The sequence below is a fragment of the Drosophila tropicalis genome, unplaced genomic scaffold, assembly GCF_018151085.1.
Source record: "Drosophila tropicalis isolate 14030-0801.00 unplaced genomic scaffold, ASM1815108v1 contig_878, whole genome shotgun sequence".
Classification (NCBI taxonomy): domain Eukaryota; kingdom Metazoa; phylum Arthropoda; class Insecta; order Diptera; family Drosophilidae; genus Drosophila; species Drosophila tropicalis.
In genome coordinates, this window is record NW_027173374.1 from 4,534,832 (window position 1) to 4,561,003 (window position 26,172).

A 26,172-nucleotide genomic window follows, 5' to 3' on the forward strand; every position below is an offset into this window, starting at 1 on the left:
TTATTCACATCTAAAATTTTTAATATTCTACGAATATTTCGATATTTTTTAAAATTTCATTAAATGAATACTCATTCTAGCAGTTTTCTGCCAACCGAATTACACTACAAGTAACCAAAGTTTTAACAGGATTTTTTTGTCAACTCAAGTGTGAAAGTTATATAAAATATGAAAGTTATCAAAAGGTTGTCTTACATTTTTTGATATTTCGTAAAAAAGAATTTTCTTCTGGCAAAAAAATTTACAAACAAAATCATAGAAATAGATAACTACAGAACAAGGAAAGAGTGATTAATTATAATTCTAGTCAATAAAAGTGTGTGAGGGATACATTTTGAAACCTTGCAACCATGTGGCAACTCCATCTATAGCCAGTCAACGGGGTTTTTATTGATTTTTAACCAAAATCCAGTGCACCAGAAGTAGCAACAGCAGAAGCAGCTGTTGGGTGTTTGGAGTCTGCGCCGTAGCCAAACCTTGGGGTTGATTCTATTTTATTGTGTGAAGTTTTGAAGTAAAAAACTTTTTGTTTGTATATATTGGCATCGCGTGCAAACGTTTATTTTGCAACATCTTTTTGTAGAAAATAACAAACGATATGGAGGATAGTGGCATAGACAGTGAGGATAGGCAATCGAATATCTATGATGATGGTGCAGGGGCAGCAGGTTTATTGGTAAGTATCTTTTTTTAGTTTTAGTCAACTGTCAGTTCCATTAAATTCATGGCCAACTTGCATATGCAGAAAACTGCCAGTGGAGCACCCAAACATATGTCAGATCTGGAGTTTGAGGTGGCATTCAGGGGTGCAAGTAAAGTGTATGCACCGACAACTATTGAGATCGATGAGGAGGAAGCGACCACAAATCATGAGCCACCAAATACCTGCCGGATATTGCAACGTAAACTGGAGCTGAAGGTCGAACGAGCTAGACGTAATTATACACAATTCCAAGAGGAACAGGTACCACACACATTTAAACAATTGATTAGTCCTCAATGTAACACAAATACTATTCTCTTGTAGGCCACCAAAACTCAGTCGTCCACTCTTATTCCGATCAATCGATTGCCCATACCAGGTGAGGCAGAACAAAAGCCACTGGTCGACTACAAGTCTGAGAGCAGCGATGAGGCCGAGGAGATATCCTTTTTTCCTGCTCAGCTGAAGCGTGCCAAACGTCGTCAGCAGAATCATGAACTAACTGATACATTTAGTATACAGGAAATGACCATTGAGTCGGATGTAGAGTCAGACGATAGCAATGCCACTCAGAATCTTGAGCTCCTGTTGCCCTCCATGAAATCAAACATATTGGATAAGTTGAGGAGCTGTTTTGGCTGCCTGCGGCGTAGGTAATACTAATGGCAGTGGCATATCATCAAGCAACCAATTGAGGCACAATACACTTTATTGAACGGCACTAGAAGAAGGCACAAACAAAAAAAACTTACAATGAAACTCCATTGCCAGGACATAGATTTATAATCGGCTTTAATACAAAGAACGAATCATTAAGAATTAATCACAATTACAAAAAAAGCTAAATCAGTCTATGGCTTTCTTTTATTGACGCTTCTTCCAACTAAGTATCCGTGTTTAGAGTAAGGCAAACTCCTTGCAGCACCCAATGGCTTAGATCCTCAGACGTGGCTAAATTCGCTTCAAATACCAGACCCACACCCATGGCATTGCGACGCAACGATGTGGTATACACGGGGGCCAGGAAAGTATTCTGAAAAATAAATAGAGAAAAAAAAAATATATATTTTAAATTAGAAACAATTAGCCCAATGGATGCTCCATTAGAGCTGGGCTGGTGTAATTTACTGTGCTGTATTTAAACAAATATCAGCACAGCAGCCACGCCCGGAAGCCCAACTACTCTAGTGTTTTCCCCATCCTCGCATATGCATGTAGATACAAAAGCACATTAGTACTTGTCACTAGCAGGCGGCGTCGAACCCAAGGAAAAGAACTCCTCCCTCCCCTCCTCACCAGCCAAAACAAACCTGTAGCTTAAGTCTGTGCGCTTCAATGGGCTCCACTGCCAAAATGGCCAACTCCTCGACCAGAACTTTGGGATGAGACCGCGCCAACTGATTAGTTGCCAAGTCAAAGCGTGCGCCCTCTATGTACAGACCATGCACAAAGCAGCCCTGCAAAAAAAGAGAGCGAGCAGGAAAAAAGTTAAACGATTAAAATGCAAACAGAATTCTTAATTACGAAATTAGTGTCCATGCAGCAGCAGCACATGGACAACCCAACAGTAGTGGGTGGAACGGAATGGAGGTCATGGTTTTGCATTTAGAGCTCTTAAATGGGTGGTAAAAACTTACCGTTACTGGACGCTCCTCAACGTCATCGGGGTCTGCATAGTTGGTCACATAGGTGAATAGGGTAGAACGATCCAAAGGCCAGGCATTTTTACGACAGGCAATCTGCAGGAGGATAATGCATTTGAATGGAGTTTGGGGCGGGGGTAGGAATTTAGGCAGAAATGTCTGTGTGTATATATGTGTGTGTGTGTGTGTGTGTGTGTGTGATACTTACCTGCACTAAAGCTGTTAGATAACTCTGGGGTATATGTAGACCAGACAACCATATTACCAATGGCTCACCAGAGAGTGTCCAATACTTATATTGCACAGCTCGTTGCTATAGGAGGCAAAAAAGAGTGATTAGTTGACACGCAAAATTCTTTCTACCTTTCTCTCCCTTACTGTCATCTTGATTGATGCAACTGCTGCGACTCACCTGCAAATGATTCAACCAGCTAGCTAACTGTTTGCATGTGGCCGGCGCCAGTGAGGCCCACGCGTTTGGCAAAAGGCCATTGAACAACGAGTTGGCAATGTTGTCCAGAACATTGTCCATGCCGATTTCTCCAGCAATAGCCTGCGGGGAAAATGCAATTAAATTAAAATGGCACATGTGTGTGGGCGGGATCTCGGTCTCTCCTCCCCACTCCCCGACTCTGTGTGGCATCAAGACAATGCCAACACAACAACAACAGCAGCAGTAGCAACTCTGCGACTTTGGCGAGCCGAGTTCATTTGCATTTGTAAATTTATTTTGGCAACAAAATGCACTCTCCCGGATTCTAACAAATTTGCTTATGGGGTGGGTGATTGGGTGTATGGGTAGTCATGGCTGGCAGCCAAAGCCAAGTTGGCAAATGCATAAACAAAATGCAAAACAAAGCTGAAGGATTTATGTGACGCATCTATTGACAGCCCAGCGAATAACGCCTCCACCTCCCATTACCCCATTTGCAATATAAACTCCGCAAAAGCTTACCTTGCGCAGCAGCTCCAATGTCTTCTTAATACGTATCACCAGTAGATTAAACCTATCCAGTTCCTGCAATAGGACCACACCAGTTGGCGATAGACTCATTTGGATTTGTTTGCGTATGCGCCAGGTCTCGAAGGCGGCGGGCAGCTTCTTTAGAATACCAGCGGCCACCGAGTCAATGAAGTCATCCCGACTGATGCCACCAGTGCCCTCACCTAGGTGAGGCGATTGGAAAAGTATAAATACATATATACGTATATATAAGTAAGGATTCAAACTGTCAGCCAACAGGCAAACAAAAAAAGAAGCCCCATAAACCGATGAAAAAAACCGCAGTAATGTATGCACAGGCTGTGGTTATCACGTTGTGCCTTTTTAATACATTTCTCCCCTCAACACCGCCTTTTTCCCACCTCTCTCTCTCTTTCTCTCTCTCTCTCTCTCTCTCTCATCAGCATTCGTAAATACCAGTTTTTATTAATTTGCGTTTTTATCTTGCTTATATTGGGGCATCCAGATAGGATTTTCTTTTTGTTGCTCTGCTTTATTTTTTGTTAAAGTGTCAATTAGCAAATACTAAAGCTCATGAATATGCAAATTATCCGAGTTTTTCACAAAAGACCTACACAGAGTCACATCAGGCATATTGGTTACCTAGCAAAAATATCTGTCCATGTAAATATTTCAATAACAAGCAAATATTCCCCCACCACTTGAAAAAAAAACTATTGAAGCACTTTAAAAATAATATAGTACATTTTAAGGTTACAGAAAGATGAGATAGATGGATGATTACCAAATAAAATTTGGCAAGCGAGAAAATAAAAAAGTTCTGAATGATCATATAATAATCATATTTTAGTCAAATGAACGTGTCGTATAATTATTACACTAACAATCGAAAGAGATTTTCTTTTAGCTGTGTGCTTAAGTTGGGTATTCTGTTTATCAACTATAAAGACCGATAAGTCATAGGAGGAGAAACATTATCATTGTGTTTGGATAAGAGCCTCCTACTAAATGCCTTAAATCTTTACTTTCTTATGATAATTTACAATATTTACAGTTTTTTTTTTTTTATAATTTATAATCAGTTTGTTTTATATAAAGTTAGTTAGTTTTTTTTATATATACAATATCGAAGATTGTGAATTGAATCGAATTGTGATTTCTTGGAATGGTTAGTAATAGTTGGTTAAACTTTTTCTTCTTGTTGGAGATATTATAAAAAAAACCTAGGTAGGCAATAAGATTACTCGATCGACAAAAAACCGAAATTACAACACAATAAATCTTTATAAAAATAAAAAATATTGAATAGAAAACATATAGTTGAACGACCAGAATTTATACACCCACTTTTATTATATGGTATATATTTAGTTTGAGTAATTTAATCTTGCAGTTTCTAAAAGTATGCTATGATAAACCTAGGATGTTTTTATATCAACTGGAATAGCTGAAATAATTTCAATAATTTGTGTAGCACATTAACAATTCGTGATAACTTAACAATTTCAAATCGATTGGTGCACTTTTTACATTGATTTTTTTGTTGATATTTTACATTTTTCTGTCGATGAATTGAAATGAAATTGTTAAACTTTCTGACTGTTCTCGGTAAATGTTGTCACTATTGCTGCCGCATTTTTACCCTTCACATACTTGCTTTTGCTGTGTTTTTCTGCTCTTTTTTTTTAATCAATTGCAATATTTGCTCTTATTATTATTATGTTTTACATTTAACATTCAAAATGTTGGTGCTGGAATGTTTGCTTGTGCAATACCTTACCATCCTCATCCTCATCATCTTTAACATTGCTCGGCGTCCATTTGGTCACTTTTTATGTGTGTTTGGGTGTGTGTGTGAGTGTGTGTGTGCAGAAAAATTGGTATTGCAGGCGGCGGAAAAAAAACAGAGGAATTGTATATACAATTATTTACAAGGGGAGTAGCTACCTTTCCGTATATATATTAAGTACATACTTGTTCACCAGAGCGATGTATAAACATATATATAAATATATATTTGCAAAGAAAATGTGAATGGTGGCAAAAGTGCATTCTGATGGCAGGCTTAACAAATTTAAGCTCGTAATGCGAAATTATCGACTTTCGTGTGACGGTTTTACCCAATTTTTTCTTCGTTTTGGTGCACACACAGTTGGCGGTCAGTGCGGTAAAATTTTGAACTCAATTCGCAGCGAATGAATGAATGAAAGTGAGTGAGAGAATGGGCCCATCCTTTGGACAGGTCGTATATGAGTGTATGTGTGAGTTTGACTGTGTGCGTCTATTTTAATTTTTAATGTATGCTATATGCCGTGTTCCCTTTGTGTGTGTGTGCGTGTGTAGTTCGGCAATAATGGCGCATGCAATAAAGTTAATTGCAAAACCGCAACTAATTAATTAAATTAAATTAAAAATTCAACATGCCAAAAATACAATGTACAGCAATGAAAATCAACAAGATAAAATGTAATAAACGGCTGACAATTGGCATACGTTGCATGCAAATTGAACCATTTACCAGGGCTACAAAAAAGAAGAAGTTATTTTGCCTTTTTGTTTTTCTCCAAACTTTCAATATTGATTTAGTGAAAGGTGAGAATTACCATGGCGAAAAAATAAATAAAACTTCCATTTTATTGAGGGTAATATAAAACCTTTGGCTACCTTTTTGGGCTTTAAGTACTCACCAGTTTGTGGCTGCAACTCAATCAGACTGTTCCAAATATTCCGTGCTGCCATTGTGTAATAACCGATTTCCGCGTTCGGATGCAAACCAAATACATCCGGCTTATTGACCAATGGCAGTTTGTCAATGTGAGCTGTTATCAATACATTACATATGTAAATAGCCTTTCCACTGACTCATTCACCCACAGAGCCCATCATAGACTCACCTATGTAGTCCTCCTTTAGTATGGTCTCTTCCTCGGGCAAACAGTAATCAACATTTTCATCGTCATAGAAATGGAACGTTTGGAACTCATCGAAAAGAAAATCACCCATATATTCATTCATATAGCAATTTGTGATGCGACGATCGAAATCATCGATAACACGGCCACCGTACATGACTTCACCGATTAGATACTTGAGACTGTTCCAGGGTATTTTATCGTCCGCACAGCGACTTAGATATGTACGAAGAATTTCGGTACATACCTCAAAGTCTGAATCGTTAAAATCGTACGCTATATTCCAGCCAAGTTTGTCGTATTTTCGACGTTCCTGTGGGTGGATGGGATGAGAAAGGGTAAAGTGATTAATTGACATGACTGCAACTACTCTACTCTATATACTATCAATAACAATTTGTAGTTTATGTATGTGTTTTCGTTGTTGTTGTTGTAGTTGAAGCAGCAGAACCATCAATTGTGCCACTCTGGCGCAGTTGTGTCTGCAAAGCTTTCAGCAGTTAAAATTAAGAAATTAATAAATAAAATCATGTACACACTCAAGCAGCTGGGGTCTTGGACTACAAATTCGAGTGAGTTACACTTACTTGTACCACTGCATGGAAGAAGGCCAGCACATAGACCAGTGGGCGGAAGCCACGATGTGTGCAGCACTCAAGACGCTCCTGACGTACTTTGAAGTAGGTTGAGCGCAGATTAAGTTTTAAGCCATTTGGAGGTTCAGTTACCACTGTTAACAAGAGAATTATAAGTTGGTTAGATATTAAAGACATACTCCTTATTCGGACTTACCCTTCAATGACTTTTGCAATATGCCTATGGGGAATGTCGGCGTTGGATCAGTGGTAATCCACAGTCTAAAATCAGGATGAGGATTCTCAATTTTGTCCAAATACTTTTCCAACTCGCGTACAAATTTAATCAGCAAGTGGCCATTCTGCAGCATTAACCATTGACCCTGACGTATGGCATTATCGAGAAGCCGCAGAGCAGCTTTCTCTTGTCCCTGACCCAATGATATATGACAAAAGTTGGCCATGCCACCAATTATCAAATCAGCCAATTTTATTAAATCATTTGTGGGATCAGAGCCGGCACTTAGGATAAAGCACACCGGAATGGTGCATGAAGTTTGCTCATAAATAGCCGAGAAGCTCACAACCGGCGGCATAATATAGAACTCATCCATGGTATCGACAATATATTGATTTATGCAACGGAAGATGCGATCCACACGGAAACAGCGGAGGAACATTAATTTCTAAATAGCAAAAGTGGAAAGACGATACGAAAGAGTATGAGAAATTGTTAAGCTCTAGACATTATAATATAACAATGACAACGAGCTCGCGTTGACGGCTCATCATTTCACCAATAGTTAGCCTTGTTGTTGCCCCAGTCTTAGTCTTTCTTTGTCTATCTCTATACTAGGAGCAGTTCAAGTGCAAATTGGGCTCGCTTGGCTTGGCTTTGGTTTGGCTCTGGTTTCGTGCTGGGTTTCAAGTGCGACGACTGTGGGCGTAAATTGCCGCTCATCTAATGGCTTGGAAAATTGATAAAATATGGTAATGCACACACACACGACCATATACCCACGCAAACACACACACACACATAGATATTGCCACCATGCTGGCTGACAAAAACAGGCTGCTAATAACTTGAGCTGAAAATGTGCGCTAAAGTTGCAGGACGTAGCAAAAGTCGAGTAAAACTAAACGCCCTCAAACTGGGAGTTTTCTCAGTTTGTATGTGCGTGTGTGTGTGTATGTGGGTTCGTAGGGTTTGGGAGAGTGTGCGGCTTGTACATAATAATCCACTAGAAACGAGCATAAAGTACGAAATCCAATAACGCTCAATGGCAACGGCAGCAGAGCCAACTCTTGGCCAGAACCAAGCCACTCGAAGCTGAAAGCATGCAAAGCGAAAATACACAGCACAGAAAGGACGTCGTCGTCGACGGCGACTCTTCTCCACTCTGACTTGCCTGGAATGCATTGCAATTGATGTTGTAGTCGCCCGGACACGCCACTGCCTCAGGATTCTCCATGTCATACCACTGATGTTACGTTGGATGGAGCGACACAAAATGGAGGACAGAGAATGGGATTCCATGGGCATTCGGTAGAAGCGATGGCGATAAGTGCAAGCAAAATGAGCGTCGGCAACAGAACGGAAGTCAGTGAATGCCACATGCCAGTCAGATTCAGAAGCAGTTCCCAAGTCCATGAGAGTCCATGTTGTTGTTATTATTGTTATCGTTGTTGTGCATTTTATGGCATCGTCACAGCAGCAGCAATTTGATAACAGCATTGGAGTTGACGTTGACGAAGCAAATGGTGGGCAGGCGATCACAAAAAAAAAAAAGGGCGAACAAAAAATGAGAAATGTAAAACATGAATATTTACCAATGTTTCGTTCTGCAACCATTCAAACATGGAACCTTTAAGCATATTGCAATGGTTGTAGACTCTTACCTCTTTCCATTCCGTTACAAAACGACCAAAATGATCGGGTAATGAGCCAAATGGCTCTGGGAAATCAAAGGCCAACTTGAGTATATCTTCCCAACATTTGTCCGGTAGCCATTTGGTGGGATTCTGTCGTTCGCTCTTGGTCAAAGCAATGCTGCCTTTGATGAAAAAGTCCAGTTCGGATTGCTGCAGAACGCCATCTCGCTGTGCCAACTTGGTAGCAATCTGGAATGAGAAAAGCAACTTGTGCCGCTCAAAGATGCCCGTGCAACCATAGCAATAGACATTTTCCGTTAAAGTTTTAATGATGTTATTCAAACGTTTCGCCAGCACAGTATCGGGCACAGCTTTGCGCAGGGAATAAATAAACACATCTAAGTATGCAGCCAGAGCATATTGATACATGGTATTCACCGTCGACATGTCGGAGAGGGCAAAGAAGAGGACAGCACCACGCTTTGCCGCCGGTCGATAACCATTTCGTAGCACTTCAATATCGGCAGCTGTTTCGGAAGCTAGCTTAAGTTGCTCCATAACAAGCCCGGCCTTGGATTTGGTGTTCTCTAATGTCTCCACCAATTCCACATTGTCCAACATGTTGCCTGTCGAGGTGGCCAATTCACGCAAAAGAGAATCCTCAAGTTGTTGCAACAGTTGCTTATTCTCACTAGTCTGAGCTATCAAGGATTCACGTTGCTGTTCGAGATCAGGACGTTCGGTGCCAACCACAACGCTAAGTAACTGATCTTCCAGACCCGTCTGAGTTACCGTGTAATTAATGACCAAGGCTTTAGCATAGACAGCCGGATCAAATTTGGGATTTGAGAATTTAGTGGTCAAATACAAACGGAATCCTGGATCCCAGTCGACTTCCTTGTCACCCAGCATAATAAACTTACGGCCAGCTTGGACTCGGATATTCTTTTGTAAAATATCATCAATCACTGGATCAATGTAGTCATCCACATCTTCAAATAACACTGGCAAGCCATACATAATGGCCATTTCCAACTGCTTGAGGAAATCAAAATCACTGAACGATAAAATCTTCAAATTATTTCGATACTCTTTCTTGCGTATCCATTGCAAGGCCTGTAACTGTGGATCTATACAGAGAGGAAAGCGTGAGGCTCGCATAGTCAGAATGCCATTCTGAACAGACAACTCATCAGGGGGCAATCCTTCGCTGGTCCATTGCGAAATCTCAACATCTGTCGTTAGATAGGCATCAATTTTAAATGGTAAGTTGATTGGAATGCCCAGCGATTTGATGTCCTCGAGCCAATCTTCAAAAACCATCGCTTTGCGGAACTCCCAGGTAAAGGCGCCCGTATAGGCCAAGAAAGAGGAACTAATCAAGCATACACCGACACTATCAATCAATTGCTGACCCAGGCTTGCCATCTCTTTGCTCCAGCGTATCAACTCAGAGGATAGGCCACTAATCAGTTTATCGGCAGCAATCAGACGACGTTCCGCCTGTTGCATCATCTCGACCAGAGCTTTCATCTGCTTCATTGAGACGGCATAGTTCTCATTTAGTTGATCCAATTTCTCTTCTAGCTTTTGTATCTCAGTATTAAGATGATTAAGCAGCTTTATTTGCACTTCTTGTTCCTCCACCAAGAAATCCACACGCTCTTTCTTCGGCTTGACCTCACGGTAAACATCAAAGAAGCCAAGAACAGCTTTCACAAACTTCAGTAAACCAGCACCTGCTATCGAAATCTTTCCCATGTCATCCAAATTTTGAGTCTTCATGTGTGCTCTACATGCACTTATTTGCTTTTGTGTTAGAGCCTCACAATCCATTTCCATCAAACTCTTTAAGAAATTTACATCGCTCATCATGCCCTTGGCTGTCTTCCAGCTGATCTCCTTGATGCCCTTCAAAATGGCCACACACTCGCAGACAACCTGCACGGCTGCTGGTGGCGTGGCAAACGAACGGATCTCAGTGATCTGCGCTTTGTCCAGCTCGGATAGCGCACGTCGTGCTTCCTCTAGAGCTGGCATAGCTTCGGCTAGAATCTCTTCGGCTTCCTCTTTTTCAACAGCAATTAGTTTTCCTTTACTTTCCACTTCAACAGATTTTTCCGAAGCTTCCACTTTTTTGGTATTTGCCTTCTGTGTGGATGCTTCAATGGTAACCAGCATGGCTTCGCATTCTTCGGAAGCAATTGCCACATTCTTCTTTTGCTCTGTGACTATGAGACGGAGCTCATCAATTTGTACAGAAGCTTCTTCAATCTTTTTAATGCCCTCGCCGAGACGTTCGCGCTGTTGAGTGATGAAGTAATGTTTCTCCTCTGCATTAAACAAGAGATAAGTCTATAATCAACTTGATTGACAGGATGTCTTACCTAGTAGTCCCAAATAGGTGTTGATGTAATCCAAGTAATGTTTAGGTGTAACGAAATTATTGCGCCTCAACTTAGTCTGATAGTCCTTGGAGTATATTTGTATCGATTTGTGGACATGAACCACATGTTCAATAATGGCATCACGATGATCGGCCGGTATCATGGGATGTTCAGTAAGGAAAAGTTTTGCTACAGCATAGAGAGCTTGCTTGGGCCACGGGAATACCCAGTCAATGTATGTGCTACCAATTAGACCAGGGAAATTACGGCAACGATTGCGCAGGGCATCACCAGCTGGTGACATGCAAAGCACGACATGAAGATTTTCTGCGCAGGTGCGCAGGAAATATGCCCAAACAGAGTCTCTGAAAGCCATAATGAGTTAACAAAATAAAAAAATTGAAATCCTTTCTAGCATTACTCACTTTGAAGCCGATAAGCCCTCTTCTTCGGCAAATTTGCGTACTTGATTGACAATAGAGTCCTTATCTTCATCAGCAAACAGAGCTGGGACTTGACCCACTGTTAAAATATTATTAATTAGCTCAAGGAAACCTTCTTCTGCCACTTGAGCGGCTGTAAACAGAAAAACAACTTTTTTGCGCTTCACCCCCGCAAGGGTGTACAAGGCTTTCAAATCTTCCCGGAATGCTGCCTCATTGTAGCCACGCGATATGGTTATTTCAAATACCTCACATTCAGCTGCAAAGGATGACAATCGCGTGATGCACTTTTTACCGCTGCCGCCAACTCCTATAAGCAGGACATGGCCGCGATTCATACGCAATGTGCGATGGACACGGGTCAAGTGTTCCAGACAATCTTCGAACAGAACCAAAGTCATCTTTTGCCTACGCTCACAATACTCTTCTAATATTTCGGTAAACAAGGCATAGACAGAACTATAATCCAACAGATCCTCATATAGCCGTGGCTCCGATTCGTTTGTAAAATTGCGGAAATCGCCAAAGAGCAATGGATCGCGCAGCACATAATCTTTGAGAGATAGTATCACTGGTGGACCCTCCTCACCTGCATCCTCTTCTTCGCCTTCCTCACCTTCGGCAGCAGTCGCATCGTCTGCATATGCCTCGTAAAGTAATCGAGCCTGAGCTTCAGCTGCCGCTGCATCCAGATCGATGAAACCATTCAGTTCTTCAAACTCGGGTGGAAAACGATCCGCGATTTCCGAGGCCAAGTTGCGTCGCACAGTGTTTATGTCCTGGAAAATGTAACAAACAAGATTAGAAGATAGAGAAAAAATGTAAAGGATTACTTACCGTTTCTGATATCAAACGATCGCAAATGATGCGAGTAAACTCATTTCGCCAGACCCTTATCATTTCGCGCAAATTCTTGAAATTTGCAGGCTTTATTAATAACATGCCAGCGAAAATGCGCGAAAGATCCTTCAGATTGAAAATATAATGGAACTTCGATGGCGTCGGTGGTAAATCCGCAATAACCAACTAAATGGAAGACAATTAGCATTAGCAGGTCACTTCCGTTTGCTAAGAGCCAAAGCATTCAGACACTACACAAATCAATTTTATCTCAACTAGCAATATGCATTTGAAATGGGTATTCTTGCACCCGATCCACCCATCCCATCCACCCAATCCACTCTCGGACCACCCAGTGCGGGGCCAAGTTGCTGAATTTACAGCCATTATCGAGTTGCAGACGCCGTCGCAAGCAGCATGGGGGACTGAGTAACGGCAATTCTATTCAAATAATTCATTTTACTCCATTTCGTGGCGCATTAATATCTTTGGCTCGGCGTGTCGAGTGTGTAAAGAAGACATACGAACTGGCAGTAAAAGAGGCTAGAGCAAGGGCAAGACCTGCAGGTGTGAGTAAATCATTTTCCCCTCTCCTTTTATTTCTTTTTTTATATATTTTTTGGTGCAAGCCAAGGAGGAGCTACTGCTACTGCTGCTGGTTGTGGCAATTGCGGCGACAAATGCATTTTTATCTGCACGCAATGAAATGCGATAATATTTTAGTGTCAACAATTGTTAAAAGGACCATAAACCTAGCCCCTGTCTGCCTGCCTGCCTAGCTGCTGCTCTGCTGCCACGCCCATAATAACAGAGCAGTGCTGTGAAAAGAGCCATCTACAGTTCAATACTTGAACATAATCAAATTTTGCTCCGGCCAAGATACTCAGCCAGAGATAGGCGGCCAGCATACATACACACACACACACAGTCATAGACACAGTCAACTAGGCAGCAGTTGAGGCGAATAAGGGGCGAGAATGTGGACAAGGAATAAGTATGCTGATAGAAAGGAAAGGTCTCCGGGGTAGGGAGGTAACCATTGTGAGAGAGCAACGAGAGTTGCACTCGAAAAACCAATGGAGCAGGCTTTGAAGCAGAGAGATGGAACCGACAAGGACTCTGCCGAAGCTGGAGCGTCGCTCGACATAGTGCATTACAGACCATTGAATAATTTCCATTTCCATTGTACATATACATATACATATATATATAAACGGGGAGCAACAAAAAAGGGATCCACAGGGATGGAGATGGGGGCAGTAAAGCAGATTATGAAAAATTGTCGTTATTTGCATATGTAAATCGAATTTCATAAAATTTGTGAGATGCGGCCTTTAAAGTATGTTAGATTTTGCAACACTTTGAGGAAAAGTAACGCGATATGCACCCAGTGGTTAAATTTATCCGAACTCACCTTGAATAATTTGAGTGTCATTATGACAATTATGTCGGCTATCATCATATAACGATTATGGAAACTCACGAATTCCAAATGGCCCTTAAATATGGACGAATAGATTTGTACGAGCGACTCATCATTGGGGAATACAATGTTATATGTGGAGAACATGCTAATGAAACGAGCATCGACCTCATTACGGCCACCGCCAGCAGTTCCCATTGCGGCATAGAATGTCATATCCTTAAACTTTTTCCAATTAAGATCTTTGTCCCGGTCATACATACCGCCGCGTTCAAAGAATAGCTTTAGCAATGCAATTGGCTGCTGAGTGCCATACCTGCAAGGAGTAGAGCGCAAGTTAGTTCCATCATTGAAGTTGAATGTCGTTTGTCTTATACTCACTCATCCACCTGGGGCATATTCATGTCATCAATAAAGCACGCAATTTTCTTACCCATCGGTGGACCATACGTATCCTTGGTACGTTTCTCCACCGCAGCCTCTAATGTACGCTGCACATCCAATGACGAGGTTCTCGATGAGAAATTAATGTTGAGTATAATCTGAAAGCAGCAAACGGGAAGGATAGGAGTCAGAAGCTAGTCAGTGAGTATGCAGCATAGTGAGATTTTTCAATTACGTTGACATTCTGATTGAGATTGCGCAAATATTGCATGATGGTTGCCGTCTTTGATGTACCAGCCTCACCCACAAGTAGCACAGGTCGTTTGATCTAAAAAAAAAAAAAAAAAAAAGAACTCAAATATTAAACAATCTCTCCCCCTTAAAGAAAAGAACGCTAACCTCACTCATCAGTGCTAAAAGATGATTGGTTCTCGTATTATCCACAGTAGGTACGAGAATTTCGCTAAACTTAACATCTGGATTATGTGTATAGGGCTGAACTACCCACTCCCAGGCCTTCCAACAATTATCACGTATGTCCCAGAAATAATCGTAGAGAGTGGGCTTACTTTGTGGGAACTGTCCTCCCCTGGCCGGTGATTCCGGTGTATCCTGGAACTGAGGAAATCCTGATGTACGTTTCATGAACTCATCGAATATCAATTGATGCTTTTCCAACAGACAGGCACCCAATGAGCCATAAATTCCTTGCAGGAAACAGCACTCCAAGGTATCTGTATTATAGACTTGAATGACGGGCTCATCGAAGTTTTTATTGTCCGAAGGTCCGTAGATGGGCAGCATGGCGTCGTACATGTTACAGAACTGTGTCACCATATTGAGATCCGTTTGCATGATTACCATTTTTAGGGGCAAGCCCTGAGTGGTGCCATCGACTCCCTCCAATATAAAAGCAATTGCTTGAGTAATTATCTTTTCGAAGAAATTATTGAGCAGCTCACGCTGTGGCTCGGGTCGCGTAAGGACCCAACGATGCCAATAGGGACTGTAGCGCAGATTTTTGGGATCCACATACACCATGCCAGCACGCGAAACTGTGGCCGGCGAAGCGTAGTTCAAATTGCCCACCTCGAAGAGTAGAGCACAATAGTTCTCCAGGCGAATACGTTCACCGTTGGCCAAAGTCAGCAGTTTGTTATCGTCCATAACAGAGTTCATGTTCTCAATCCACAGGGCATCGACATCGCCGTCAAAGCAAGCGTATCGCCGCTCCTGTTTGCGAGTACAGCATATTGTGTGGGTGGGTGTGAGTGTGTGTAGGGGGTTGGTTATTTTAGGTGGGTTTTTTGGTGTTGGGTTGCATTAGCCTAAGTGTGTTATTCAATGCCTGTCGCCTGGCGCTGTCAGTGCGAAAGATTACCTAGAAAGTCATTTCGGAGTGAAGAGGTATCTCTCGCCCAGTGTGAGACTCTCGGAGTCCTAGTTTTTGCCGTGTCTCGTTGTGCAATGGGATTTAGTAGCGCATGTGCGCGATTTCCACATGAATGATGCACAAACTGAAGCACTACAGCCTGCGGTGACACGTCATACGTACATAGATGTAGTCGTCAATCCGAATAGACACTACAAGCAGCCAGTAGTCAGGCAAGGTTATAAAGAATACATACCTCACGTTCAATTGGCTTATTCATTTCACGGAAGATATTCGAAAATAATCCATCAATCCAATCTCGAGTTTCCATATCCAAATAGCCATATAACTCAATTACCGAACAGGCCTGGAAGAAGAGAAAGCATAGTTTACAAGAAAGCAGAGTTTAAACAAACAAACTTCGAATTATTTAGTTTATATTCATATCTATTTAATTTTACTTTAATAATCTCTTTGGAAATCCTATACAAAGCAAGTAACTAAGGTCATTGAAAGCATTTCAATAAAAGATTTACCTTACTAAAATGTAAATAAATTTATTGTTTAGTTTCTGTAATTATTATAATCCTTACTATCGTTGACATTTTATTGCTACTTAAGAAAGAGCGTTAAAAGCAATTCCTTACAGACTTGACTTTGATGCGGACTAATAATTCAATTAATGGTCGATTGATATTTATGACTAAGTATGTAATATTATTTATGTAACAATGACTTAATTTTTCAACTATTCGATTTTAACTATTCTAACTTCTCATTCACTTCTTTTTCCTACTCTCCCTTTCTCTATTTCTTTCCATACTTTGTCATAACTAATTATAGTTTATACCATTCTATTGAACCATTTTCACAAGCACTTAAGGTCTTGGCTTTGTGAAAGTAAAATAAGTAAAACAAAGACTGAGTGAGTAAGTGAGAGTCAGAAAGAACTGGCAAAAAGGAAAGCATATTGCACAGGATGGCAGGGATGGACTGAACGGACAGAACTAGTGTTAACCCAGCGTGCTTATAATGGTCGAACCTGAGAAAAAAATGAAACGGACAGAAAACGAAAACGAGCAAAAAACAAAAGGAGTAGTAGAGAAAAAGGGAAAACAAATATTAGAGAAACGCAGAGCAATTTGCGAGCAAAAAATCTACCTTGTCCACTTACCTTAGGGTTAAGCACAATGCACTTGGTGGGCAGGCCCATGTGGGTTTGCGCTTTGACCAGAGCATTTATGACGACAGTTTTGCCACCACCTGTTGGGCCCACAATCATGGTCGAGTGCCGGGTCATCATGGTTTCATACATTTGCACCACTTTGTCCTCCTGCCGAGGTTGTAGGTTGAAGTTGACATGGAAGGCGGCGTTGCCGTTGTCGGGAATTTAGTTGTCATAAATGACGTCCAAGTAGTAGTGGTAGATAGAAGCAGGTGCCAGCCACCCAGCCAAGTGGACATCAGTTGGAGATTCGTGCAACGTTTTGTTTGATGAAAACGGCACAAAATTGTTGTTAGTCAGCAGAGAGAACACACAGCAGCACATGGAAAATGTGGAAGGTAAAAAGAGAGGGAAAAACGTATTAGTGAAAATTGTCAACAAAGTACAGAGAAGCATCAGGGCAAAGTTGAAATTAGATGTGGGCTGGCCCCACCTTCGAAACTAACTGAGTGAGTGGGAATGGGCAAAAGCCTGAAATTGGGGTAGAAGGATGTGTCGCTCTAGAAAATGCTTTGTAACATTTCCTTCATTTGCGCAATTTACAAAGTGTCAAACTAAGGACAGGTGACAATTCCAGCTAGTTTTCCTTTTTTGTTAATGACAAAGCAAATACCTGATCGGGCAGTAGAATGTAACCATCGTTGACCAAAACATGTCTAACAGCCGCATTAAAGTCTGGATAACCGATGCGTGGGCAATCGATGCCAGGAAACAGATCCTTGATGAGACCCAAGAAGAGAGGAACATCTTCGAATATGAATTTGGGAAAATTCATATCACGAAGTACCCGCATTAGAACCACAGCCTCGGGTAGATCCTCAGATTGTCTCTTCATTACACCAGCCATGCGGAGTACGGAGTTCAGCGAACGTAAACCCCAATCGTAATGGCATTGCTTTGAAAGTTGAGCCTGTGCTAGGGAATACAGTACAGTCATCTTCTTGGCCAGCACTTTGGCAGTGAGAAAACCATCCGAGAAAAGTGAGATAAGACAAATTAGTTCCAAATCGGGCTTGATACAGGTCACGGGGCGGAAGAGTGCCTTCACAGACTCGGGAAGCTCTGTGCGGCCAGCGTAGCCTGGATTCATCGTAACAAAGACGCCGCACTTGGCGTCCAGTTTAATTTCGACACCTTCAAACTGCAATAGAAAATTATTAGCCAGAAAGATGGAATAGAATATCACATGTACTTACGACAAAACGCTCTAATTTGCGTATTAAACCATTTCGTATTGTCTGGAGTTGCGTTGATATTACACTAAGCACGGAAATATCAATACGATTGAATTCATCAAAGCATCCCCAGGCACCGCATTGTACCAGACCAGAGAGAATAGTGCCCACTGCTCGATAATCCATGCCCTCACCGCAATTGGTAACCACGCAGAGCAAACCCATGGCTTTGGCCAGATCCTTGACTGTCTCAGTTTTTCCTGTGCCAGCCGGTCCAGCTGGCGCTCCACCCAGATTCATTAGCAGAGCCTGGGTAATTGTCAAATAAATGCGATCTGTCAGCGGAGTAATCACCAAACGTCCATTGAGGCCCATGTACTCGTAGCCATACTCAAAGCTGCCAGAACATTGCAGAACATGCAGATTGTCATAGAATTTGACCCAATAGAAACGCAATTGACTCTCCCAGCTAAATTCGCTGGCATCTAGAACATTATCTCGAACAAAAGTATCGATTATGTCCCTGGCATGGACATCAATAGTACACAAAGCCTTGAACTTAAGGCGGTCATTGCGCGAGAGATTGGAACGCACTTTCAGCACCAACTCCTCAATCTGATAGTTATTCTTGTTAAGAAAATCTTTCATGGCACGCATATTGCCATGATTTTGAGCCTGATCGAAAGCCTCTTCCACTTCGGCAGTCCACCAGACTTGACTGGCGGCCAGGCCAACCATACCCTGGTAGTTCATTAGCCAATCGGGTCTAGAAAAACATAGGGGAGAGAGAGAGGTAGAGGAGATAGTGGAATCGAAATCGAAGAAAGTGCCCCAATGACTGTCAATTTAATACAATTGGCCATAAATATGCTCCGGCATGCGTTTGGGCTTATACAAAATAATAAATCGCGCGAAATGACAAAATTATACAGTCCGAGACTGAAGTGGGTAACGGAAGTGGGAGAAAAAGAGTCGTTGGAGCCACAATTTAAATCGCTGGCCATAAAAGGAATTGGCTGCTGAAGTGTCAGGCCAGAGCAGGCCAGGCCAGTCCACACTACGAATCCACTCTCCACACTCTTATTCTATCTGTATCAATATGTCTGTCTGTGTCTCTTATTGTTCCCGAAAGAAAGGCATAAAATATGTTTTATGCCCATCGCTGACTTTAACCACTTACCTTGAAATTTCCAGATCCGTGCCGAAATCGTAGATGGCCGTCTTGGTTATGAAGCGATTCGAGCGTCGCATTTCATCCAGCACATCGTTCATCCAGTGTTCAACGCGACCCTGGGCGCGGGCTGCCCGCAAAAAAAGTAATATAAAGGAAAAAAAGGAAGTCAAAAAACAATAACCACATAAATAAACCCCAGTTGCCAATATCAATAAGTGTATACAACAATAATAAAATTCAGCAACAACAACTGAGGCAATCATCTGCAGTCTGATTCCGACTGGCTTCAAATTAATTAAAAGAAATTGGCCGAGCCACCCCGGTTCCCCTCCCTCCAGCAGGGCAGACAATAATGCCATAAAAAAGTTCAATTTTAAAATTGGCAATCAGTGCTGAAATGGAGGGCGGGGATGGTTGATACTGATGGTAATGGTTTGGTAGATAGTAGGTAGGTAGGTGGGTAGACAGAGTATGGTAAATGGCTAGGCATTGTACTTACCAACATGGCGAAATTCCATGACTTCACCCTCGCTGGATATCATGGCGGTAACAATTGTATGGCTACCCTCCTTGACCAGCCGCAGTGACTTGATATTGTCGTACATCTGGGAGAAGTCAAATGAGAATTGCAAAATCAATGCAGCAGTTCCCCAAAAAAAAAGAAATCATTTTTATTTATAAGCCAAATAAATTCATAAAAATTCGACTTCATAGAGATAGAGACGGAGACTGAGAGGAGAAGCAACAACAGGAGTAAGAGGAGAAGTATATTCCAAGTGGTCTGCATGTGTTGCAAAAATGGCGTAATTTCCGCCATTCGCCTGGACATTGGCCAGAACGTATAAACAGTGACATTAACTTTTATGACAAGACCTCTCATGCAACCTTCTTCTCCAGCTTCTCATCTACCCAACGCCCCTACATAAAAATAATGTTGGCTGGCAGTTTGGTAAATCTGTTGTTGTCACCCTCTCCGCCGCTACCCCCCACCCTCCCCGAACCAATTTTCCCCATTAGCATCAACTTGAAAGCATTGTAGTAGTACCCACCTTAATGATGTGGTTCTGCACTGCAGATGGCTCACTGCTGCCCAAAATTGAGAGCAACTCATCGGTGGATATGAAATAGAAACGCGGAAAAATGCGACGTTTCGAGTCCAAATATTCGTTTAACGATTTCTGACAATTTTCCAAGCCAATGCCCAAACCTTGGATTTCCACTAAACGTCCGGGTATTGAGCAAAATGGCACCACTAACGGATTTTTGGCACAATCGACCATGATCTGCAATGGAAAATGTATGTGAGGAAGCCAAGAATGTGAGACAAAGAGAGGCTTGATGGCGGCAACGGCCGTTCGAGTAGTAAATTATTATGAAAAGCAATGAGAAACAACAACAAAGTATATGTATATTGTATAACACAAATACAAATCTAACATATTATAGGAAATGGTCTTAGATACTCTTACAGGGCAGATGAGGCGACTATCTGTTTCTTTAAGACTAAAAGGGGGGAAATGAAAAGAAAAAAAGAAAAGAGAAGTCTTAATAACTAAGATTGTAAAGGAATTTGAAAGTTAAATTAATAGGGACTATTCCATTAAATTGAATGCAGAAACTGCAAGGACTCAATCCTGATAAGAGAATCAAGAATAACACGGATGTCGAGAGCAAATCAAAATAATAAATCATTTCACAAATGGCATCAAATATGGCGGCAAATGTTACAAATGAAACGTAAAGCAAACGAACCAAGTGGCTGGCAAGGTTAAGTGAAGTTAAGCGCCAAACACAAAGGCAAACGCAAACACATACACATACATATATACATACTGAGAATATCCCAGTAGAGTGTGGAAGGTGAAAGTGCTGGAGCTTGGCTCACTCTGCGTATGTGTAATATGGCTTTAGATATTTCTGTGTGCATATATAGATGTGTCTGTGTGAGTGTGTGTGTTTGTGGGTAGGTCACACAATTACGCATACACAAAGCGGTCGTTTGCATGCGTATTATGTTTACCGTTAAGTAAGGCGTCGCCATATTGTCGGCGCACATTAAATCAACTCAAATAAATTGAGTAGATACTCTATATATACAGACACACGCACACAAATTTGTCTGGAGTAAGCATTATGTGTGTGTGTGTGTAATTGGGCCTGGCCAAATAACCACAACCAGCATCTGAAGCAGAATTAGAATCAGAACAAACAAACAGAAGTCCTATCCTCCTCAAGTCATTCTCCACATCTTACCCGACGATATGCCTTGTCAATGTCATCAAATTTGCGTGCCTCATCTGGCAATTGGGTACGTATATCGCCTCCAATGAATATGCCCTCAAGATATAGCCATTTACGTTGTACCACCAGCCACTCGTCAATGATCTCAGAAATGAGTGCCAACAGTCGTTCCCATTTGTTAACAGTCTCCAAAAATGGTCCAATAAACCTGGCGAAAATAACATTATTTTAACAATCGACATGAAGAATCTTTTGTATGAAATAAACTTACTGACTGGCTCCCATGGACTGTAGATTCATGCCATTATCCTCCAATTGTTGCATTATCTCATCGACTGGTCCCAATATCCAGCCACGATCTTCCATGCCCTTGTAATGTTTAATCACCTTAAAGGCCATCGCAGCCCAAGTCTCTTCAACGGCCCGGACACCTCGTTCAATTTGCAACTCCTTGATGGCATTTGTGAGTATTTGTTCGGCTATTTCCTGATATTTATGCAGCTGCATGGCAAACATATTTTCCAATGTAAAACGAGCCGGTGACATATCGAAATATTGTCCGGTCTTGTCCATCAGTTGAAGCCAATGGCGTTCACGCAAAGCTTCATGTTTCAGACTGACCATCAGCGGCACTGTGCCCTTGAATTGCTTCATATGCAATTCCAATTGCTGGCCCACGGGCAGCTGACGCACCTGAAATGTAGGAGAATGGTTAGTTAACACCAGTAGAAGCAGCAGTAGGAGCAGCAGCAAATCAGTTGAAACAATAGTGCGGTTGCCTGGTGCTGGTTGCCGCATTGAATTATGACGAACGCGCATGCTGTGGCCAGTGGTTTTTGGTTTCGGTTAGATGGTTTCCGTTCGTGTTATTGTTGTTGTTATTGTGCCCAAAAAGCGCAGTCTGTTTGCCTGCCCCAGCCGTCTTTCTCTCTTATTCTCTCCCTCTCTTTCTTGCAGTGTCGACTGTCTGCTGTCTATTGTGTTTGCGCATGCAAAATGCATGGGCATAAATTCAATAGCAACACCAACATTGGCTTGTCAACAAGTCCTGGAACAGCCGTTGGCATTTTAATTATTTTCAATATTGAACAAATTGATTTACATTTTGAGGACACACACTGATTATGCACAAGCATTTGACTACTTGCAATATACACACACATACACACAGTTTGTTTGGGATTTAGTTTTTAGTGCTGCCGACCCAAATCTATGCAGATAAAAACTGCATTAAAATACATATAATGCATGCCCTCCGATTATATTCAAATTTATGTATATTAATCGAAAAATATAATGAAATATTTGAGATTCTAATCAACGTATATTGTTGGAAATGCTGCACTACCCAGCACCAATACCTCTCAACTCTCTCCGAATGAGTCGGACCTCTGTAAGTTGCACGTTCAAGTTCGTTTGTATTATGGCTAAAAGTTTTTATTCTGAGCCGGTAAAACTTTTTGGACAGCGAAATTCCTCAGAAAACTTGTTAGTGAAGTAAATAAATCAATTTGTCATAATCAGTTTAGGTGCAAAATTTTGTCGCTGTAAGGCGTGGCCAAAAGTAAATTTCACTTTTCATCCTAAAGGAAACCTTAAGACAAAGCAAAAGTATTAGACGTGGATATGTTCTATAAATTAAAGATGACAGTGCGTTTAATGACAGACAATTTATGAACAGGATGTCTTTTAAAATCCGATTAACTTAAATTTCAATAACTTAAAAAATATTAATCTCATTTTGATTCAGATTTTACACATTTATTATTCCATTGATAGGTAACTTTTAAAGAAATCTAGATTGTTAGCCTTATTTAAGTTAACCAATTAATTTGTTAATCAATTTTGTGTTTTATTACAAAACTCATCTACTTAAGCGAAGAGTATAAACAATCTAGTAGACAGGCATTTTACACTTCTGTTGTTTTTTTAATGAAAATTCAACCAGGCCAAAAAGCAAATTATATAAGAAAAAAAACTTTGCTTAATTGGCAAAGTTTTCGACCAGAGCTAAACGCCCCTTTTTTGGTTGACAGGAAAGCAGAACTTACCGGCTTAAGTAATTTCCTGAATTCCTTTAAATAGCTCTCAACGCCCTCGGTCAAGACAGTGGGGTCCAAATCGGCCCATAAGGTCTTGGACCAACCTTCACGTCCATTCTTTTGTGCCTTGTAGAGTTTGTAGATCTAAAGATGAAAATAAAAATGTTACCATTTAGTGTTTAAGGATTCAATAAAAATATGTTTCCACCTAACCTGCTGCAATCCCTCGAATTCGGTCTGAACACGTCCAAACTCATGGTAATCCATCATGGGCATATCAAACAGACGTTCCGCATTGGCCAGTTCCTGACGACGATCCTCACGCTCGCTAATTTTGTGACCATATGGATCCATGAGACGTACGCCGCGTTCCAATTCGTGACCAACAGAGCCGGGGCCATTCTCATCCCAATCTTTGATGAATTCCGACAACTGTTCAAATAGGTGTGAAATAAAGAATGGTTAGTGCAGCGTTAATGTTATCATCACCACCACCCCTGTGTGTTTTTTTTTTGCCCATTCACGCCCTAATTCAAATGATAAACACTTCAAGTTAATTCATTTTACGCTGTCGTCGCCGCTAACAATTGACAATAATGGTTGAGCGCACGGAAAAATCCAATTAAAATGCCATTGAAAGGAAATAATAATGGAAGGAAACAAAACGGAATTGCAGAAAGCAAAGCGAAACGAATAAACGGAAAGCGGGCAAAAAAAAAGGGGAAACAGAAAAGCCAACAGCAACAGCAGAGAAAACCCAACCGACGCTAAATGGCGGAAATGCAAAGTCGGCAAGGACTGGCAGGACATCCTTTTGTGAGGCTTGACAACTTACATCATCGTAGAAAACTTCGATTTCCACGGAAGTCATATCTGCGAACTTCTGCTTAATTGGTTGCAGCTTCTCCGAGCGATACAATGCCGATAGGAACAGTCGCTTCCAGCGTTTCTCCAGGTGATGGGCCATCAGCATGTCCTCATAAGGGAACTGCACCAAGTCAATACGAGAAAGAAAAAGAAAGAGTAAAAATTCTTTAATTATATGAGAGTGCAAATAATAATCAAGAAAAGTGTGGCAAACACACACACAAACAGTAGTTGGCGGACCGAAAAAAAACATAGCACAGTTTTCAGGGCCGCAGCTACATAAATTTTCGTTTGCTTGTTTGCGAATGCATTCATTAATTTATATAAAATGCAAGTTAATTCCATTTTGTCTGGCCAAGAAAAAAGGAAAACTAAACGGCATTGTACCGTCGATTGGCATCAATAAATGAATGAACCAACGAACAAATCCAAAATGGCTGGTAAATGTATAACCCATACGCAGCATTGGCCATCGAATCGATCCGCTACGCTTTTGAGGTAGAGCATTTTCTGCTCGCTATCCTGCTGCTGCTGCATTTATGTAACCAAATGCGGAAAAGCCATTTTCAAATGGCACTGACCACTGATGCCAACGGGCTACCAAATATGCATATGTAAACAGAAACAGCGTGGGCTCTGAACCTGACCACAGCGGTATTTGAGAGGATTTTTTGGAAAAACTGCTCATTTGAATACACAAATAAGCATGGAGTTTAGCAACTCGCATTAAAGCTGAAAATAGGTATTAAGAGATTGTTTTCTGGCAAAACCGGAAAATGGTTATAGAGTGAAAGCAATGGCGAGTTACCATTACTTCTATTACACACACACACACACTTCATTTCAGTACTCACCATAATCTCATGTTCGCTTAGCACCGTAAATGTCTCTTGCATTTCATGTATCTTCTGCTCATTGGTAAGAGTTGTTGACTGAATGGTGGCAACTGTTTGCATGACAAGCTTAAAGTCCTCCAGTTCGCGTGTAGGCTTATTGAGATTCATGCTGAGAGTCTGTGTATGAAGAGAATGAACGTTTTTTTTTTTTGCAATTGCAGATTGACTTGGCAATGAGTGACTGGCTGTGACTGGACGGTTGCATTTGGTGGTTGCAGTGATGGTACTCACTTTGATTTCGTTTCGCATTGCCCTCATGTTCTCGTTGACATGCCGCAACAACTCTTCGCCCAATATGGTGCACCATTCCTGTGCATGTTGGGTGATGCTGTCCAGCAATGGCTGCAAATTTATGCGCACACACTTCACATCCTGATACTTGCGCATGTTGGCCATATCTTCCACAATGGCCGAGTAAAATGTAAATTTCTCATCGATTTCGATAAGCGTCACTTGGCGTTCAACAAATTTTTGGCATATTAGATTCTTTTCGTAGGCCCACAGATTGAAATACTTGCGAAATCTGCAAAAAAACATAGAATACATTGAGAGGAATTTAACATAGCTTAGTAATCAACCCACTGGACAACAAATCCTCTTGCTTCGTTCGCTATTTTGGAAGCTAAATCGTGTATGCTAATAATTAGTTCGACAATTGCAGAATTTTGCATAATATCCTCGTAGAAGGTATAATTGAATTTCCATTGTGTACCAGTCTCAATGGGTGGACAATTAACACAAGTTCCTGCCATCCAACGGGTAAATATCTGCAGGCTATATTAGAGAATTAAGATATTTACGGTACAAAAGAAACAAGCTAACAACTCACCGCGACAAATAATCTTTCGCAGCAGTTACAATTATGTTCTGTAATTCCTGCACAGAGGGCTCCAAAACAATTTCTGACATCAAAAGGACTGCATTAACCTCAAACATAGGGCTATCCGAAAGCAACCGATTGATATAACATTTAAGATTCTGAAATGTCATGCTATAAAGATAAAAAATCTAGCTTAAATGATAATTCATAG

General features: G+C 41.3%; 2 protein-coding genes across 2 annotated transcripts in view; one reads left to right on the forward strand and one right to left on the reverse strand.

Moving 5' to 3' along the window:
• Window positions 1–104: 104 nt before the first annotated feature.
• On the forward strand, window positions 105–1,549 carry LOC137584366 (uncharacterized). Its single transcript, XM_068299724.1, has 3 exons — window positions 105–676; window positions 746–964; window positions 1,028–1,549. Exons 1-3 carry the CDS (start codon window positions 599–601, stop codon window positions 1,358–1,360), a joined length of 630 nt encoding a protein of 209 aa, XP_068155825.1. The 5' UTR covers window positions 105–598; the 3' UTR covers window positions 1,361–1,549.
• Dhc98D (Dynein heavy chain at 89D) overlaps window positions 1,479–26,172 on the reverse strand; it is a 28,238-nt gene continuing 3,544 nt past the window's right edge. The window contains exons 8-42 of the mRNA XM_068299723.1: window positions 25,971–26,132; window positions 25,724–25,915; window positions 25,373–25,664; window positions 25,100–25,258; window positions 24,214–24,366; window positions 23,592–23,810; window positions 23,388–23,522; window positions 21,608–22,029; window positions 21,349–21,544; window positions 20,145–20,378; window positions 19,595–19,700; window positions 19,102–19,222; window positions 17,943–18,687; window positions 17,360–17,887; window positions 16,696–16,854; window positions 15,778–15,888; window positions 14,549–15,382; window positions 14,385–14,477; window positions 14,147–14,307; window positions 13,757–14,081; window positions 12,340–12,528; window positions 11,485–12,281; window positions 11,060–11,424; window positions 8,700–11,005; window positions 8,210–8,281; window positions 7,015–7,483; window positions 6,810–6,952; window positions 6,205–6,535; window positions 5,998–6,129; window positions 3,302–3,513; window positions 2,759–2,899; window positions 2,555–2,659; window positions 2,341–2,442; window positions 2,014–2,160; window positions 1,479–1,736 (exon numbers count right to left, since the gene is read on the reverse strand). Coding sequence (XP_068155824.1) covers window positions 1,587–1,736; window positions 2,014–2,160; window positions 2,341–2,442; window positions 2,555–2,659; window positions 2,759–2,899; window positions 3,302–3,513; window positions 5,998–6,129; window positions 6,205–6,535; window positions 6,810–6,952; window positions 7,015–7,483; window positions 8,210–8,281; window positions 8,700–11,005; window positions 11,060–11,424; window positions 11,485–12,281; window positions 12,340–12,528; window positions 13,757–14,081; window positions 14,147–14,307; window positions 14,385–14,477; window positions 14,549–15,382; window positions 15,778–15,888; window positions 16,696–16,854; window positions 17,360–17,887; window positions 17,943–18,687; window positions 19,102–19,222; window positions 19,595–19,700; window positions 20,145–20,378; window positions 21,349–21,544; window positions 21,608–22,029; window positions 23,388–23,522; window positions 23,592–23,810; window positions 24,214–24,366; window positions 25,100–25,258; window positions 25,373–25,664; window positions 25,724–25,915; window positions 25,971–26,132 — 11,008 coding nt within the window. The 3' untranslated portion in view covers window positions 1,479–1,586. The remainder of the gene's footprint in view (window positions 1,737–2,013; window positions 2,161–2,340; window positions 2,443–2,554; window positions 2,660–2,758; window positions 2,900–3,301; window positions 3,514–5,997; window positions 6,130–6,204; window positions 6,536–6,809; window positions 6,953–7,014; window positions 7,484–8,209; window positions 8,282–8,699; window positions 11,006–11,059; window positions 11,425–11,484; window positions 12,282–12,339; window positions 12,529–13,756; window positions 14,082–14,146; window positions 14,308–14,384; window positions 14,478–14,548; window positions 15,383–15,777; window positions 15,889–16,695; window positions 16,855–17,359; window positions 17,888–17,942; window positions 18,688–19,101; window positions 19,223–19,594; window positions 19,701–20,144; window positions 20,379–21,348; window positions 21,545–21,607; window positions 22,030–23,387; window positions 23,523–23,591; window positions 23,811–24,213; window positions 24,367–25,099; window positions 25,259–25,372; window positions 25,665–25,723; window positions 25,916–25,970; window positions 26,133–26,172) is intronic.

What these genes read in the sequence shown, in the direction of transcription:
- LOC137584366 (XM_068299724.1), top strand. Translation starts at nt 599, where the DNA reads ATGGAGGATAGTGGCATAGACAGTGAGGATAGGCAATCGAATATCTAT. An exon ending in CAGGGGCAGCAGGTTTATTG is followed by an intron (nt 677 to 745) that starts GTAAGTATCTTT and finishes TTGCATATGCAG; the next exon opens with AAAACTGCCAGTGGAGCACC. An exon ending in CACAATTCCAAGAGGAACAG is followed by an intron (nt 965 to 1,027) that starts GTACCACACACA and finishes ATTCTCTTGTAG; the next exon opens with GCCACCAAAACTCAGTCGTC.